Source organism: Hyperoodon ampullatus (assembly GCF_949752795.1).
Source record: "Hyperoodon ampullatus genome assembly, chromosome: 9".
In the NCBI taxonomy this organism is placed as follows: Eukaryota; Metazoa; Chordata; class Mammalia; order Artiodactyla; family Ziphiidae; genus Hyperoodon; species Hyperoodon ampullatus.
The window spans coordinates 34,685,773-34,704,084 of NC_136922.1; the positions used below are offsets into that span (position 1 = coordinate 34,685,773).

The window sequence follows — 18,312 nt, forward strand, 5'->3', positions numbered from 1 at the left end:
AAATGCCACACATAGCATTTCATTGAGGTTCTCTCTTTTGATCTTTACAAAAGCCCATGAACAGGGCACTTAGAAGCGTGGAAAGTGAGGCTCAGAAAAGTGATTTAACTACTCTAAAATGGTTCAACTTGATCTTTTTTTTTCTCAGCTGTGCCACGCGGCTTGTGGAATCTTAGTTCCCCGACCAAGAATTGAACCCGGGCCCTCAGCAGTGAAAGCGCGGAGTGTTAACCACTGGACCACCAGGGAAGTCCCCTGGTTCAATTAGATTTGAATCCTGGTTGGTCTGAGCCCAAAGCCCTTTCCATACACCATTCCACCTCTTTGGAAGCAGAGAGGAAGACACACATGCACACCTCAATCTCATACGTATTCCAGAAACGGTAAACTACAAGTCAGAAAACCTGTTCTTTAATTTGGATTTCCCCCTAAATGCTCAAGCAAAGTGAGCAAATGATATCTTTCAAGTTTCCATTAATTCATCTGAAAAAGTATCAGGATTAGAATGGAACACAGTTCCCCAACCAGTTTCTGCTACAACACTGCTCTCTTTAATGTTTAGAAAAGCAAGGTTCTGAGGCCTGGGGCAGCAGAAGCTCCAAGCAGCTTGCCCTGTCTGTGAGCAGATTTTCAGGGTTCCCAGTCCCCTCCAATTTTACCCCACTGTGCAATGAAAAATTTTAAATTTCTATGTGAGTCATGAGGTGAAAACCACTGAGAAGCATTAGACTAGATCAGGGATTTAGGTCAATCACAGTTGTCCACCATTCTCTGAGCTAGTGATCCAGGCCTGTCCAAGATATCCTATCTCCCTGGCCACATGATTGTTCCAGGAGTGAAAATAAAACCCACTGGTCCAGAACAAAAAACAAAGTCAGCCTCTTTCCAGGGAAGTTCCTCTACTAGAAGGATATCCATCTGGTGCTACCAAAAGCCACCTTGGTTAACGCGTGATAAGAGCCTGAGAATCAAGTCAAACACAAACGAGCAAAAGAGAGCTTTGAAATTATCTGTGTCCCCTGGAGCAAGCTAATACTCAAGTCTTTGTACTGTTAGACTTTCCAGTTCACATGAACTTAGACACTTCTCTTTTTCTGCTTCAGTTTGCCAGTTGCAGCTGGAAGCGATCCAATTCTCATAGGAAGCGCTCTTACTTAGCAACTCAAAGGCTAAGCCATATGCACAGATTCTGATTCTCTGGCATCTGTTTTACAAAAACTCCTTAGGTGTTCAGACACACACCCTGATATAGACCCTGCTATGGACTAAAGTGTGACACCCACTCCAAAAAAGTGCCTGTGTTGAAGCCCTAACCACCAATGTGACTACCTGGAGATACAATCTTTAGGAGATAATTAAGGTTAATGAGGTCATGAGGGCAGAACCCTGATCTGACAGGACTGTGGTTTTTCAAAAAGAGGAAGAGGGAGATCTTTCTCTCAGTGTGAGGGCACAGAGAAAAGGCAGCTATCTGCAAGCCAGAAAGAATGCTCTAGTCAGAACACGACCATGCTGGCACCTGGATCTGGTCTCCCAGGCTCCAAAAATGTGAGAAAGCAATTCCTGAAAATAAAGCCACACAGCCTGTGGTATTTTGTTATGGCAACTCAAGCAGACTAAGACACACACACCCTCAACAAAGAATCACTGGATGATATGCCCTGCAAGTATCTTTTAGCTCTCAAATTATGAAATATTCTCTGATATTATGGACACAAGAGTAATTAAAGTTCCCACAGGATGAGGAAGCAGTCCAATTTTTTTAAAAACATTTTGCAAGTTAAGTGAAGAGTAAAGAAACAATTATAAACAAGATTTTTAAAGATCAACCATGAATCAGAATTCTTTTAATATAATTCTACTACTATTTTTGGAGGATAATTTTTTTTCTGCCAGATTCTCTTAACTTACTTCCCTTTCCAAAAGTCTTCCCTCAGCCAGTGTTCCTGTGGAAACCAAAGGGAAAGCTACAAAGAAAGTACTACGTGTGTGTGCCTTTTATTAGAAGCTGCCTTAAATCTCTTTTGAAGAAAGGTAGGATGTTAAACAAACAGAATCCAGTAACAACCTGTCCCTTGACTGTATCTGACTTATTTCCAGAGCTCCTTTGCCTTTTAGGATAGAAAGTCATCTGGCCTTTGTTACCATAAAAGTCTTATGAAAAAAGAAAAGGGAAAAAGGTGTTCTGTAGACTGGATTTATTCATTCCTCCTTGATCTCATAAAACCTGCCACACGGCAATAATTCTTATTGTTCCTATGTTTTCAATGCTACATACCCGGTCAATGAAGAGATTACAAAACTCTTGCAATAGAACTATAACCCGAACAGGGGTATTATAAAACGTGGAATGACTCCAGATCAGACAGATGGTATGAAATAACGGGGCAATTAATACACCGGTCTGTGGGAATTCCGTCTCCTGGACACATTGAAGGTGTCTCCTCAGGGGTCTCAGGTAAAGTTCCACGTCCTGGGCTTCGAGAAGGGCTGAAAGGAAACCACTGTTAATGTGAGGCAGCCTCTTTTATCTGAAGTCACTTCACAAGGTCGAGAGAACAATGCAAAACAACATGGCTATACTTAAATGCTACCTCTTTCTTTTTATATCACTACCCTACCATTGACACAGGACAGGTTAGGAAGGCTTTCGACACTGTCCGGCTGTAACAACCCTTCAAAGAGAGCCCAAGCGTAGTTACTCACAAGTAAATCGCGACTGAAGACTCACCAGCATCATCACCAGAAAGTTAATTCCTCCCACGCACTTGGCACCAGCACAATTGAATCATTTATTATCTCATTCTAGTATCCTATAAGAGTAACTCATACCACGAAAAATTTTCCATTATATTATTATCAACAGTGTAACTATTGAAATTGTCGAGCATGGGTGATGAAAATATTTTGAACTAGACAGAGGCAATAGTTACGGGATATTGTGAATACACTAAATGCCACCAATCTGTACACTTTGAAAACTTTTTTTTAATGTTATGTGAATTTTACCTCAATTAAAAAAATTGTTATGCATGGTAGGAATAAGGAATACTTCTTTAAAAAGCTATATATGAAGACAACATTGAAATAGTTATGATTAATTACTGCTTAGTCTAATCCAAATTTTCTCTTGATTAAAACTGGTCCTTTTAATGTACCCTAAATGGATCTCCATCAGACTTCATTGTACTCCTGAGGCTACAAATACCTTTGATTAACTGAAAATGGGCTTTATTTATGAAGGTAGGGAATGAAGGAAAGTAAATTCCTTATTTTCTGGTGTTATCCCAAAAGACTCCTGTCAGAAATCAAAAACAAAACACACTGCCAGACTTTCTTTTTTTTTTGGCTGTCAGAGTCAGGTATGCACCCACCCATGTTGCTCTACTTGACATGAAACCAATTACTCTCTCCACCTAACAATAAAGACCTGGGAAGAAAGAGAGGGTCCAGGAACTATTTTTTCCTCAGATGCACTCACATTTTGAAATTAGTGTGTTTTCATCAGTGTTAATTTCAAAATCCAATAATTCCATGTAAAGGTAAAGTGCCCTTAAAATGTGATAAGCACTTCTAGTGATTTTACAAAGCCTCGAGTAGGTCTTTGGGAGAGCCTTCTACCTCTGAGAATGGCTTTGGGCCACTTGTTCTACTGAAAGTGTTTTCTCCTGAATCTCCAGGCCATATGCTCAAAAGGCTCTGAGGACCCCTGGGATTCATTCCTGGAGAAGTTTTATCCACAGAAAATGTGAATCTTACTACCAGAAAAAACGTAAGCAGCTTCTGTTTATTGAGGGTACACTTACTCTGTGCCTAGTATTCTGTGCACTGTATATTAGGTCTTCAATTCATTGGTCCTCAGCCAGGGGAGGATTTCCCCCAAGGGTCATTTGGCAATGTCTCGAGACATTTTTTGTCCTCACAACGGGCATGGGGGGAGTGGATAGAGGCCAAGGATGCTGCTAAATACCCTGCAATGCACAGGGTGGTTCGCCACAACAAAGAATTATCCTGCCCAAAACGTCAGTGGTGACAAGGTTGAGAAATAGTGCTCTAATTCTTGCAACAATTATACAAGGAAGGTGTTAGTATGCCAAGTTGGCCAACAGAAACCAGGGACGCAGCAAATTTAAGATGTACTGAGTGGATCTTGGATAGAAATACACATCTAATGCCCTCTTGTCTTAAGGCCTCTTTTCAAACAGAGTTCATGGAGAAAAGCCTAAAGAGATAGCAAAACATTTTCAAAGTAGATTTTAAGTATTTCCTAACCTTCCACATGTTACATAGGAAAAAATTTTAAAATTTTCTCATGTTAGAAACAAAAACAAGCTATTGGGCCATGTTATCTTACAATTTTATCGTTTAAAACTTCAGTATCACGGATCATATCCATATTTGCTTACACATGTCTAAAGAAACAGAAACAGAAATAAAAAAATTACGGAGGGGTGTTACGCCTGGGTACTGAGAAGATAAGGAGACTTTTCACTTCCACAATTTCCTTTTTAAATTAAAAATATCTGTTTATAATTTCTGGGTTTTAACAATGTACATGTATTACCTGTTCAAAATTCAACAAACAAACCCTTCTCTCTGTGTGTTTAATCTTCACCAAAACTTCAATGATGACTTTGCGTCCTTATGAGTTAAATAAATGGTGGATGTTAAGCAAATTCAGAGATTCTACTGGGGAGTCACTGGACTAACTGCAGCCCAACTGTTGATTAGAAAACCTCCATGCTGGGCATTCAATGACCTGCTGCTAAACACCAAAGGCCTTTTCCCTCCACACACATACACTCTCATTGAAAGTTCAATCTAGAGCCTCTTTGGTAGGTACCTACTATATACCCGAAAAATGGTTTAATACAGCCAGAGAATAAACTGCAGATAATTAAGATGGACTTATCATTAGAAGAGTCAAGTGCAGTCATTTCATGAGCACGCTAAGGGTAGAAGGGTAGAGGAGGCTGAGCAGACAGGCAGGAGTCAGATCAGGAGGGACCACTGATGCCAGGCGGAGGAACACGAGTCTTACCATTTTCCACAGCCATGAGGATATCCTTCAAAGTTGGAAAATAGCTGCTTTGCTTATTTTTCAGGATCTTAACCATTTTGAGGACAATGGGAGCCTGAAGCTAAATTGAAAAAAAACAAAATATATATATATATATATATAAGCTAGATTAATGACTAAATAAATGTGTTCTGCAATAAAATATTTAAATTATATTCCATACATGCACAGTACACACAGTATTTACTACTCAAAGACATACCTGGTTTCAAGTTAAAAATAATTTTTAAAATAATTTTTTTCCTTAAGACTGTATGTTATTTTACATTTATAGCTCTTAATTTGAATTTTCAAAAAGTCTGTTAATATACATTTTATTATACATGTAAAATATTAACTTTTCCATATAAAATCTGTTTCAGAAAATCTCTGAGAGATAGGGGAACATGTGAATGAATGTCTTAGTTTTTAGAACATTAAACTGAATAACTTCTAATGGCAAACTCCAGCAGAGGAACCAGTTAGTTCTTCCAAAGTTGCCTCTCTCCACTAAGCAAAATCTACTCCTTTCCCAAATTAATTACATCAACTAGATTAATTAAATCTTACAATCTTCAACATTTCCCTTGGGAACTACTCTTTCTTTGCCACAAAGTGTTTCCAATTACTGTCAAAATAGTCTCAAAAAGGCAAAATTACTTTTAATCCCCATTAATTTTAAGAATGCATACCATACAGAACTTTGGAATAAGAAAATGGACAATTAAGTCGTTCAAAGACAGTGTATTAAACCTTTAACATTACTGGAAATGGCTTTGGAGACCAAATTCTACAACTGACTTTGCTAATTCAACTGGCAAGCAATTTCTAGGGCTCTCAACTTACTTGATCATAAATGCATGCTAGGTTCTCTCTCCTCATCATCCAGAAATCCAGTTCAGCTTGAGGATTTGAGTGAAGACCATTCAGCAAAGGCTGCACTAAATCTTTTTCTACAATTTCTTGGATTTGATGCGACCATGTAATAACCACTGATTCAATTGCATGGAGTACTGTCCTTTCATTTGGCTCTAGTCTACAAACATTGAAATGATTAAAAATACAAAAATGAATCATTTCATCCAAATAAGGATAGGACTTGAATTTTAATAGGTATTTTATGAATCCATAAGCTAGTTTTCTAAATAAAAATACTTCAAAATCAGATGTATTATTTTTATAGCCTCAATTTGAGTTATGACATTGTTATTCTGTCATGGGCATGTCTCTAACATTTAAAAAATTGTTAAAGAATCATAATGTCCCCAAAAACATTTTACTAGAAGAGTATTGTTGACATTATGGCAATTGGTACTGCTTGCTTTTTGTACAGCCTGCTTTTAGAAAGAATACTTTGAAAGGAAATTATATGGTGTTTCTGTACATTATTTTTTAAAATATGCTGTATTTATAATAATTCTGATATTTTGCTAACAGTTTGCTGGGGGTATGATATTAAACGGGTGTGTTGGCTCTCCATGTTGATATCCTGTGTAAACCATATCATTACGTACTTGGTCTCTGAATATTTCTGATCCAGGTCAACATTTCCTGCAATAGTGGGAATTGGTAGAAGAGTTCTTCTCAACATTTTGCCCCTAAAAATATGCATTTTATTTTTCATGACTTCTATGTGACGTTCCATGTCTTGTGAAATAAAACAGGACCAAGATTTATGGTTGTTCTTATTAGAAATAATTGGCACTAAAATCTAGAGAAAGAGAAACATTTTAAAAAACAGTGAAATTAATTTATAGACAATGTGCTCCTTCAAAGATTTTCTTGTCACACAAGATCAGCAACAAAACCACCCAATTTCAATTTCATAAATATCCTCCTGTGGTATCAAACCTACAAAGGGAAGACAAAGTCAGTGACCCATTTAGATTTAATCAATTAAATTCTTTCAAAGTGGAAATACTATACTGCTTGTTCATTCATTTATCCATTTATCAAACATTTATGGAGGCTCCCAATAACTTAAACTCTGCATGAAATAAGCAAAATCATGTCAAGTAAGTAAACTGCTTTCTTAATGCAAACTGCACACATTGGCAGGTATATTAATGTAAAAAATCTTCTTGAATCACATGGAGGCAAGAGTAAATAATCTTCTCCAGCCCTGGGTGACATCCCAGTGGATTAAATTTTGATAGTCAGAAACATGTTTATTCAATCATATGAACCTTTTTTGAACTCCTTCCACCATTAAGTTGGAAATATCAATGAAATTATATGTGTGAAAACACTCCAAAATTATTTTGTGTTCCCAAAGCCCAGCATATCTTATGTAATTAGTAAGAATTTCTTGAGTTAATGAAGTTGGTCTCTTCTTGCTTCCTCACTCATTTTCAATATGCACTAATTAAACATTTTTCTGACACAATCTGTCCAGACCATCAGCTTTACCTATAAAATTTCCATTAGCTAAAATACTTAGAAAACAGGTATACCACCTTTTTAAGGCTGATTTTGAGAACACAACCTTACAGTTAACTAAAAACAAACTGAAATTTTATTTTATTTTCCAATGGGGAAAAAACAAGTCTATCCAAATTGTATTATTATTACAATTTCCTGCTTTGTACCCACTACTTGTTGAGCTAGGAGATTAGTAAGGAACAGTGTGTCTTTCATGGAAACAACCTAAATGTCCATCAACAGATGAATGGATAAAGAAGATGTGGTAGGGGAGGAGCTTCAAGATGGTCGAAGAGTAAGACCGGAAATCACCTTCCTCCCCACAAATACACCAGAAATACATCAACATGTGGAAAAGCTCCTACAGAACACCCAGTGAACGCTGGCAGAAGACCTCAGACCTCCCAAAAGGCAAGAAAGTCCCCACGTACCTGGGTAGGGCAAAAGAAAGAAGAATAAACAGAGACAAAAGAATAGGGACGGGACCTGCACCAGGGGGAGGGAGCTGTGAAGGAGGAAAGGTTTCTACACACTAGTAAGCCCCTTCGCGAGCTGAGACTGTGGGTGGCAGAGGGGGGAAGCTTCGGAGCCATGGAGGAGAGCACAGCAACAGGGGTGCGGAGGGCAAGGTGGAGAGATTCCCGCACAGAGGATCGGTGCCGACCTGCATTCACCAGGCCAAAAGGCTTGTCTGCTCACCTGCCGGGGCGGGCAGGGGCTGGGAGCTGAGGCTCGGGCTTCGGTTGGATCCCAGGGAGATGACTGGGGTTGGCGGCGTGAACACAGCCTGAAGGGGGCTACTGCGCCACGGCGAGCTGGGAGGGAATCCTGGAAAAGGTCTGGAGCTGCCGAAGAAGCAAGAGACTTGTTCTTGCCTCTTTGCTTCCTGGTGTGCGAGGGGAGGGGATTCAGAGCGCTGCTTAAAGGAGCTCCAGAGACGGGCGTGAGCCGCGGCTATCACCCAAAGACGGACATGAGACGCTAAGGCTGCTGCTGCAGCCACCAAGAAGACTGTGTGCAAGCACAGGTCACTATCCACACCTCCCCTCCCGGGAGACTGTACAGCTCGCCACTGCCAGGGTCCTGGGAACCAGGGACAACTTCCCCGGGACAACACACGGCGCGCGTCAGGCTGGTGCGATGTCACACCAGCCTCTGCCGCCGCAGGGTTGCCCTGCACTCCGTGCCCCTCCTCCGCTGGCCTGAGTGAGCCAGAGCCCCCGAATCAGCTGCTCCTTTAACCCCGTCCTGTCTGGGCGGGGAACAGACACCCTCAGGTGACCTACACACAGAGGCGAGTCCAAATCCAAAGCTGAACACCGGGAGCTGTGCTAACAAAGAAGAGAGAGGAAAATCTCTCCCAGCAGCCTCAGGAGCAGCGGATTAAATCTCCACAATCAACGTGATGTATCCTGCATCTGTGGAATACCTGAATAGACAACGAATTGTCCCAAATTGAGGAGGTGGACTTGGGAGCAATGATATACATATTTTTTTCCCTTTTTCTCTTTTTGTGAGTGTGTATGCATATGCTTCTGTGTGTCATTTTGTCTGTATAGCTTTGCTTTTACCATTTCTCCTAGGGTTCTGTCTGTCCTTTTATTTTTAATTACTTAAAAAAACTTTTTTTCTTAATAATTATTTTTTATTTTACTAACTTTGTTTTATTTTAATTTATTTTATTTTACCTTCTTCTTTCTTTCTTTCTTTTTTTTCTCCCTTTTATTCTGAGCCGTGTGGATGAAAGGCTCTTGGTGCTCCAGCCACGTATCAGGGCTGTGCCTCTGAGGTGGGAGAGCCAAGTTCAGGACACTGGTCCACAAGAGACCTCCCAGCTCCACGTAATATCAAACGGCGAAAATCTCTCAAAGACCTCCATCTCAAGGCCAAGATCCAGCTCCACACAACGACCAGCAAGCTACAGTGCTGGACACCCTATGCCAAACAACAAGCAAGAGAGGAACACAACCGCACCCGTTAGCAGAGAGGCTGCCTAAAATCATAATAAGTCCACAGACACCCCCAAACACACCACCAGACGTGGACCTGCCCACCAGAAAGACAAGATCCAGCCTCATCCACCAGAACACAGGCACTAGTCCCCTCCACCAGGAACCCTACACAACCCACTGAACCAACCTTAGCCACTGGGGACAGACACCAAAAACAACGGGAATTACGAACCTGCAGCCTGCGAAAGGAGACCCCAAACACAGTAAGTTAAGCAAAATGAGAAGACAGAGAAACACACAGCAGATGAAGGAGCAAGGTAAAAACCCACCAGACATAACAAATGAAGAGGAAATAGGCAGTCTGCCTGAAAAAGAATTCAGAATAATGACAGTAAAGATGATCCAAAATCTTGGAAATAGAATGGAGAAAATATAAGAAACGTTTAACAAGGACCTAGAAGAACTAAAGAGCAAACAAACAGTGATGAATAACACAATAAATGAAATTAAAAATTCTCTAGAAGGGATCAATAGCAGAATAACTGAGGCAGGAGAACGGATAAGTGACCTGGAAGATAAAATAGTGGAAATAACTACTGCAGAGCAGAAGAAAGAAAAAACAATGAAAAGAATAGAGGACAGTCTCAGAAACCTCTGGGACAATATTAAATGCACCAACATTCTAATTATAGGGATCCCAGGAGGAGAAGAGAAAAAGAAAGGGACTAAGAAAATATTTGAAGAGATTATAGTTGAAAACTTCCCTAATATGTGAAAGGAAATAGTTACTCAAGTCCAGGAAGTACAGAGAGTCTGATACAGGATAAATCCAAGGAGAAACACGCCAAGACACATATTAATCAAACTATCAAAAATTAAATACAAAGAAAAAATAGTAAAAGCAGCAATGGAAAAACAACAAATAACATACAGGGGAATCCCCATAAGGTTAAGAGCTGATCTTTCAGCAGAAGCTCTGCAAGCCAGAAGGGAGTGGCAGGACATATTTAAAGTGAGGAAAGGGAAAAACCTACATCCAGGATTACTCTACCCAGCAAGGATCTCATTCATATTTGATGGAGAAATTAAAACCTTTACAGACAAATAAAAGCTAAAAGAATTCAGCACCAGCAAACCAGCTCTACAACAACTGCTACAGGAACTTCTCTAGGCAGGAAATACAAGAGAAGGAAAAGACCTACAATAACAAACCCAAAACAATTAAGAAAATAGGAATAAGAACATACATATTGAAAATTACCTTAAATGTATATGGTTTAAATGCTCAAACCAAAATACATAGATTGGCTGAATCGATACAAAAACAAGACCTGTATATATGCTGTCTACAAGAAACCCACTTCAGACCTCGGGACACATACAAACTGAAAGTGAGGGGATGGAAAAAATATTCCATGCAAATGGAAATCAAAAGATAGCTGGAGTAGCAATTCTCATATCAGACAAAATAGACTTTATTTTTTTATTTTTATTTTTTTTAATTTTAATTTTAATTTTTTTAACATCTTTCTAGAGTATAATTGCTTTACAATGATGTGTTAGTTTCTGCTTTACAACAAAGTACACTTTAAGACAAAGACTACAAGAGAAAAACAAGGAGACTACATAATGATCAAGGGATCAATCCAAGAAAAAGATATAACAACTGTAAACATATATGCACCCAACATAGGAGCACCTCAATACATAAGGCAAATACTAACAGCTATAAAAGGGGAAATGGACAGGAACACAATCATAGTAGGGGACTTTAAAACCCCACTTTCACCAATGGACAGATCATCCAGAATGAAAATCAATAAGGAAAACACGCTTTAAATGATACATTAAACAAGATGGACTTAATTGATATTTATAAGACATTCTATCCAAAAACAACAGAATACACATTCTGCTCAAGTGCTCATGGAACATTCTCCATGAGAGATCGTATCTTGGATCACAAATCAAGCCTTGGTAAATTTAAGAAAACTGAAATCATATCAAGTACCTTTTCTGACCACAACACTATGAGACTAGATATCAATTACAGGAAAAAATCTGTAAAAAATACAGACACATGAAGGCTAAACAACACACTAATTAATAACCAAGAGATCACTGAAGAAATCAAAGAGGAAAACAAAAAATACTTAGAAACAAATGACAATGAAAACACGATGACCGAAAACCTATGGGATGCAGCAAAAGTAGTTCTAAGAGGGAAGTTTATAGCACTAAAATCCTACCTTAAGAAACAAGAAACATCTCAAATAAACAACCTAACCTTATACCTAAAGCAATTAGAGAAAGAAGAACAAAAAAACCTCAAAGTTAGCAGAAGGAAAGAAATCATAAAGATCAGGTCAGAAATAAATTAAAAAGAAATGAAGGAAACGATAGCAAAGATCAATAAAACTAAAAGCTGGTTCTTTGAGAAGATAAACAAAATTGATAAACCACTAGCCAGACTCATCAAGAAAAAAAGGGAGAAGATTCAAATCAATAGATTTAGAAATGAAAAAGGAGAAGTAACAACTGACACTGAAGAAATACAACGGATCATGAAAGATTACTACAAGCAACTTTATGCCAATTAAATGGACAACCTGGAAGAAATGGACAAATTCTTAGAAATGCACAAACTTCTGAGACTGAACCAGGAAGAAATAGAAAATATGAACAGACCAATCACAAGCACTGAAATTGAAACTGTGATTGAAAATCTTCCAACAAACAAAAGCCCAGGACCAGATGGCTTCACAGGCAAATTCTATCAAACATTTAGAGAAGACCTAACAGCTATCCTTCACAAACTCTTCCAAATATAGCAGAGGGAGGAACACTCCCAAACTCATTCTGCAAGGCCACTGTCACCCTGATACCAAAACCAGACAAAGATGTCACAAGAAAAGAAAACTACAGGTCAATAACACTGATGAACATAGATGCAAAAATCCTCAACAAAATACTAGCAAACAGAATCCAACAGCACATTAAAAGGATCATACACCATGATCAAGTGGGGTTTACCCCAGGAATGCAAGGATTCTTCAATATATGCAAATCAATGTGATAAACCATATCAACAAATTCAAGGAGAAAAACCACATGATCATCTCAATTGATGCAGAGAAAGCTTTCAACAAAATTCAACACCCATTTATGATAACCCTCCAGAAAGTAGGCATAGAGGGAACTTTCCTCAACATAATAAAGGCCATATATGAAAAACCCATAGCCAACATCGTCCTCAATGGTGAAAAACTGAAACCATTTCCACTAAGGTCAGGGAGAAGACAAGGTTGCCCACTCTCACCACTGTTATTCAACATAGTTTTGGAAGTTTTTAGCCACAACAATCAGAGAAGAAAAGGAAATAAAAGGACTCCAAATCGGAAAAGAAGTAAAGCTGTCACTGTTTGCAGATGACATGATATTATACATAGAGAATCCTAAAGATGCTACCAGAAAACTACAGGAGCTAATCAATGAATTTGGTACAGTAGCAGGATACAAAATTAACGCACAGAAATCTCTTGCATTCCTATACACTAATGATGAAAAAGCTGAAAGTGAAATTAAGAAAACACTGCTATTTACCATTGCAATAAAAAGAATACAATAACTAGGAATAAACCCACCTAAGGAGACAAAAGGCCTGTATGCAGAAAATTATAAGACACTGATGAAAGAAATTAAAGATGACAAATAGATGGAGAGATATATCATGTTCTTGGATTGGAAGAATCAACACTGTGAAAATGACTCTACTACCCAAAGCAATCTACAGATTCAATGCAATCCCTATCAAACTACCACTGGCATTTTTCACAGAACTAGAACAAAAAATTTCACAATTTGTATGGAAACGCAAAAGACCCCGAATAGCCAAAGCAATCTTGAGAACGAAAAACGGAGCTGGAGGAAACACTCTCCCTGACTTCAGACTATACTACAAAGCTACAGTAATCAAGACAGTATGGTACTGGCACAAAAACAGAAATATAGATCAATAGAACAGGACAGAAAGCCCAGAGATAAACCCACGCACATATGGTCACCTTATCTTTGATAAATGAGGCAAGAATATACAGTGGAGAAAAGACAGCCTCTTCAATAAGTGGTGCTGGGAAAACTGGACAGCTACATGTAAAACAATGAAATTAGAACACTCCCTAACACCATACACAAAAATAAACTCAAAATGGATTAAAGACCTAAATGTAAGGCCAGAAACTATCAAACTCTTAGAGGAAAACATAGGCAGAACACTCTATGACATAAATCACAGCAAGATCCTTTTTGACCCACCTCCTAGAGAAGTGGAAATAAAAACAAAAGTTAACAAATAGGACCTAATGAAACTTAAAAGCTTTTGCACAGCAAAGGAAACCATAAACAAGACAAAAAGACAACCCTCAGAATGGGAGAAAATAGTTGCAAATGAAGCAACTGACAAAGGATTAATCTCCAAAATTTACAAGCAGCTCATGCAGCTCAATATCAAAAAAACAAACAACCCAATCCAAAAATGGGCAGAAGACCTAAATAGACATTTCTCCAAAGAAGATATACAGGTTGCCAACAAACACATGAAAGAACGCTCGACATCATTAATCATTAGAGAAATGCAAATCAAAACTTCAATGAGATATCATCTCACACCAGTCAGAATGGCCATCATCAAAAAATCTACAGACAATAAATGCTGGAGAGGGTGTGGAGAAAAGGGAACCCTCTTGCACTGTTGGTGGGAATGTAAATTGATACAGCCACTATGGAGAACAGGATGGAGGTTCCTTAAAAAACTAAAAATAGAACTACCATATGACCCAGTAATCCCACTACTGGGCATATACCCTGAGAAGACCATAATTCAAAAAGAGTCATGTACCACAATGTTCACTGCAGCTCTATTTACAATAGCCAGGACATGGAAGCAACCTAAGTGTCCCTCGACAGATGAATGGATAAAGAAGATGGGGCACATATATACAATGGAATATTACTCATCCATAAAAAGAAATGAAATTGAGTTATTTGTAGTGAGGTGGATGGACCTAGAGTCTGTCATACAGAGTGAAGTCAGAAAGAGAAAAACAAATACTGTATGCTAACACATATATATGGAATCTAAAAAAAAAAAAATGGTCATGAAGAACCTAGGGGCAAGATGGGAATAAAGACGCAGACTTACTAGAGAATGGACTTGAGGATATGGGGAGGGGGAAGGGTAAGCTGTGACAAAGTGAGAGAGAGGCATGGACATATATACACTACCAAACGTAAAACAGATAGCTAGTGGGAAGCTGCTGCATAGCACAGGGAGATCAGCTAGGTGCTTTGTGACCACCTAGAGGGGTGGGATAGTGAGGGTGGAAGGGAGGGAGATGCAAGAGGGAAGAGATATGGGAACATATGTATATGTATAACGGATTCACTTTGTTTTAAAGCAGAAACTAACACACCATTGTAAAGCAGTTATACTCCAATAAAGATGTTAAAAAAAAAAAGAAAAGATGTGGTATATATATATATAATGGAATACTACTCAGCTATAAAAAAAGAATGAAATAATGCCATTTGCAGCAACATGGATGGACGGAGAGATTATCATACTAAGTGAAGTAAGAAAGAGAAAGACATACCATATGGTATCACTTATATGTGGAAGCCAAAATGTAACACAAATGAACTTATCTATGAAACAGAAACAGACTCACAGACATTGAGAACAGACTTGTGGTTGCCAAGGGGGAGGAGTGTAGGGGAGGAATGGACTGGGTGTTTGGGGTTAGCATATGCAAACTATTATATATTGGATGGATAAACAACAAGGTCCTACTGTATAGCACAGGGAACTATATTCAACATTCTGTGATAAACCATAATAGAAACGAATATGAAAAAATATATATATATAACTGAATCACTTTGCTGTACAGTAGAAATTAACACAACATTGTAAATCAACTATACTTGAATAAAAATAAATAAAAAAAAAAAGAACTAGCGTGTCTTCTATGAGCTCCGTGGGTTAGGTACCTCAGTATCAGAACTGCCATGAAAGGCACGTTTTTGTGTCATGTGCAAACACAGGAGAAACACCCGTCTCTGGCCAGGAGGGTTATTACGGAAGACTTGCCAGGAAACTTGCTACTTGGTTTAAATCTTTAAGATGAACGAGCAGGGCAGGCAGAAAACTGAACACTGATGCAAAATCACTGAGGGCTGCAGGCGTAGGGTTCTGAGAAAGTTCCAGTATGGTCTGCCTGAAACTAGAGCCAGCACCCCTAAGAGGCGGGGCTGTGAGAAATGCTGGGAAGGTTCATAAAGAGCTTTGGAAACCAGACTGAAGAGTTTAGTCTTACTGGGCTGAACATGCACTGACCCACTGAAAAACTGCTTTCTACATTAAATTCCCAATAGCAACAGCTTTTTCTAAAAGTCAGGGTTAAGGATAATTCTGGTTCTTCAACATTTCTAATTTACTGGCTACTGTTTCAAACCTTCACTCTATTTACTGTTCTGTGATGAGGACAACTTCTTTTAAAATTAAATATTTGTGTCACAAGCTGTAGATAAAATTGTTAGGAAATTCTGAGCCCCATGGTTTGTAGAGCAATTAGGCGAGCAACAAGAGTATCTCCATGAACATCATTTAGAACAAACTGACCTGGGATGTGCTCTTTAATGACAATAAATCTTGTTATCAACAAGCTATATACAAAGTAATTCAATTAACCTGGGGTTTTGTCTTCAGCTGTAAATCTTTTGGTCTAGGTTTTATGACTTATAAGAAAAATCCGTGAACTTTCTCTGAACCAAAATAATTTGGACATGTTTACTAGGGGATATACAACTACAGATAAAAGAGCCATGGTGCCTTTGCTAGAGTTCTCTTTACTCACCTTTCTTGTATCTCTTTCTAAATCTGGGGTGTTTCTTTTTACAGTGGTTCTTAAATCAATAGAGACTATTACCTGACAAACACTTTCAAAGTACAGGAGCCTGGTCCTCTGCCAGACTTCTTAAACTGAAATGTCTAGGAATGGGCCCCAGACACTGACTACAAAAACCAAATCATAACTTTCATTTTGGCTTGATAAGCATTTACAATTATTGTTTCTTTCAAGATTTGGGTCAACATAATACTTAAAGAAATAACTACATGACATTTTTAATACTTTTGCTAATTATATAATATAATTACAAATAATAATGTATAGGGACACATAATAATGTTGAGCAGCAGATGGGGAGTAAAATTTCGGAGATGCTGGATTTGAGATGTCTATTACACAGCAAGTGCCATGTCCATAAGGGCAGTGGAAGTCTAAGCTTGGAGTTCAGGAGAGAGGTCAAGGCTGGAGAGAGAAGTTTGGGAGGCCCCAGCATATCAACATAAATTACTGTTAATCACTGTGTATCTGAGTCAAACTTCAAAGACCATACAACACTGAATACAAGTGAGAGTATATTAGGTCATTAAATGCGAAAAAACAGTCAAATGACCTTCCCCATATTCCTTTCAAACACTTGGTCCATCCCTTCTTTATTCTACCCCAGTTAAGAACCACAGCACTGGAAAACTACCTCAATACTTTTCATTCCAATCACTACCTCAATAACACAGTCCCTCCTCGCTCCTTGATTGAGTCACCAATTCACCAATCCTTGCATTAAATGTTTTTCTGCTTCATATACAAAGTACCCAGAAAGACAGAAATTGTTTAGCTTGGAATGCAAGTCATAAATGACCATTTGATTTCAAAACTTTCCACTGAAGCCTGTCCTGATAAAAACCTTCACAGAACATGCCTTACTGCTACCATCTTCCAGTAAACACTCGGATATGAGTTTGACAACCGGCTTTGGTGGCAACCATCCGGATGAAAAAGTTACATAGGTGTTAATTTTCTAATCAGCCTCTCCAGCTTTATTTCTCACCACCCTCCAGCTCTTCTTCCCCAATCTAAACGTATTAATGCAGTCCATTTTTAAAAATGCAATCTGCATTTCCTCACCTCTGTGCCTTTGCACTGCTTCTCCCTTCCTCCCTCTCTTACATCTAGCTATTGCTCCTGTCCTACGACACTATGGGGACCAAGTAATTTACCTTACAACTGAGGATGCTTTAGAGAGTAAAAACAAGCAATAAAAATGAGCAGATATTAAATGATCTGTAACAGGAGGAAACTGGAACTGCCCCCAAGCAAACCAAGACCTATAATCATCCTATTTGAGACTCCCCACCTTCCCTGCCAACCCTGTAGGCGCCACAGCATCCTGCTAAAACCACTACATCCACCACATCATATCACTGTTAGCTCACACTGCATGCTTTCCGATGGCAGAAACGTCCTAACTAATTACCAGGTGTGTTCAGTCACTGGCACCAAGCAGATATTCATTAAGTTTTGATTAAATGAACAAATGACAACTATGGGCTTATTTAGCATACAATTTCCCACAAAGTGTCCTTTTCATATAAATGTCCAAAAAATTCAAATGGAGATAGCAGAGATCATACACCAAATGCTTTTTCTCTAAAGAAATATCTTGCAGCTTCAGTGTTTTGTCTCTTATAAGAACAGGCTATCTTTAGCCCTTATTTAACCTTCATTCCTTTAACAAGTACTTACTTAGATCCTACTATGTGTCAGGCAGAGTCTTGTGTGTTTGAGACTCATCAGTGAGCAACAAAGATTAAGAGCTGGGACTACTGTAAGGCAAGTAAGGCACTCACTTTGGAGCATAAGAGGGCACCAAAAAAAAAAAAAAACCCCAACAAACCTCAATAATTAGGATGAATAATATTTTTAAAGTAAAAGCTAATCCAAAAATGATGAATAAAATATCAACATTTTTCAATAA

The 18,312-nt window shown here is 38.6% G+C and overlaps 1 protein-coding gene across 1 annotated transcript in view; it reads right to left on the minus strand.

The window, feature by feature from the left end:
• DNAH11 (dynein axonemal heavy chain 11) overlaps positions 1–18,312 on the minus strand; it is a gene marked incomplete at its 5' end in the record, with an annotated part of 313,916 nt that overhangs the window by 290,258 nt on the left and 5,346 nt on the right. The window contains 4 exons of the mRNA XM_079711490.1: positions 2,279–2,490; positions 5,042–5,141; positions 5,906–6,095; positions 6,574–6,770. Of these exons, the coding sequence (XP_079567616.1) occupies positions 2,279–2,490; positions 5,042–5,141; positions 5,906–6,095; positions 6,574–6,770 (699 nt within the window). The remainder of the gene's footprint in view (positions 1–2,278; positions 2,491–5,041; positions 5,142–5,905; positions 6,096–6,573; positions 6,771–18,312) is intronic.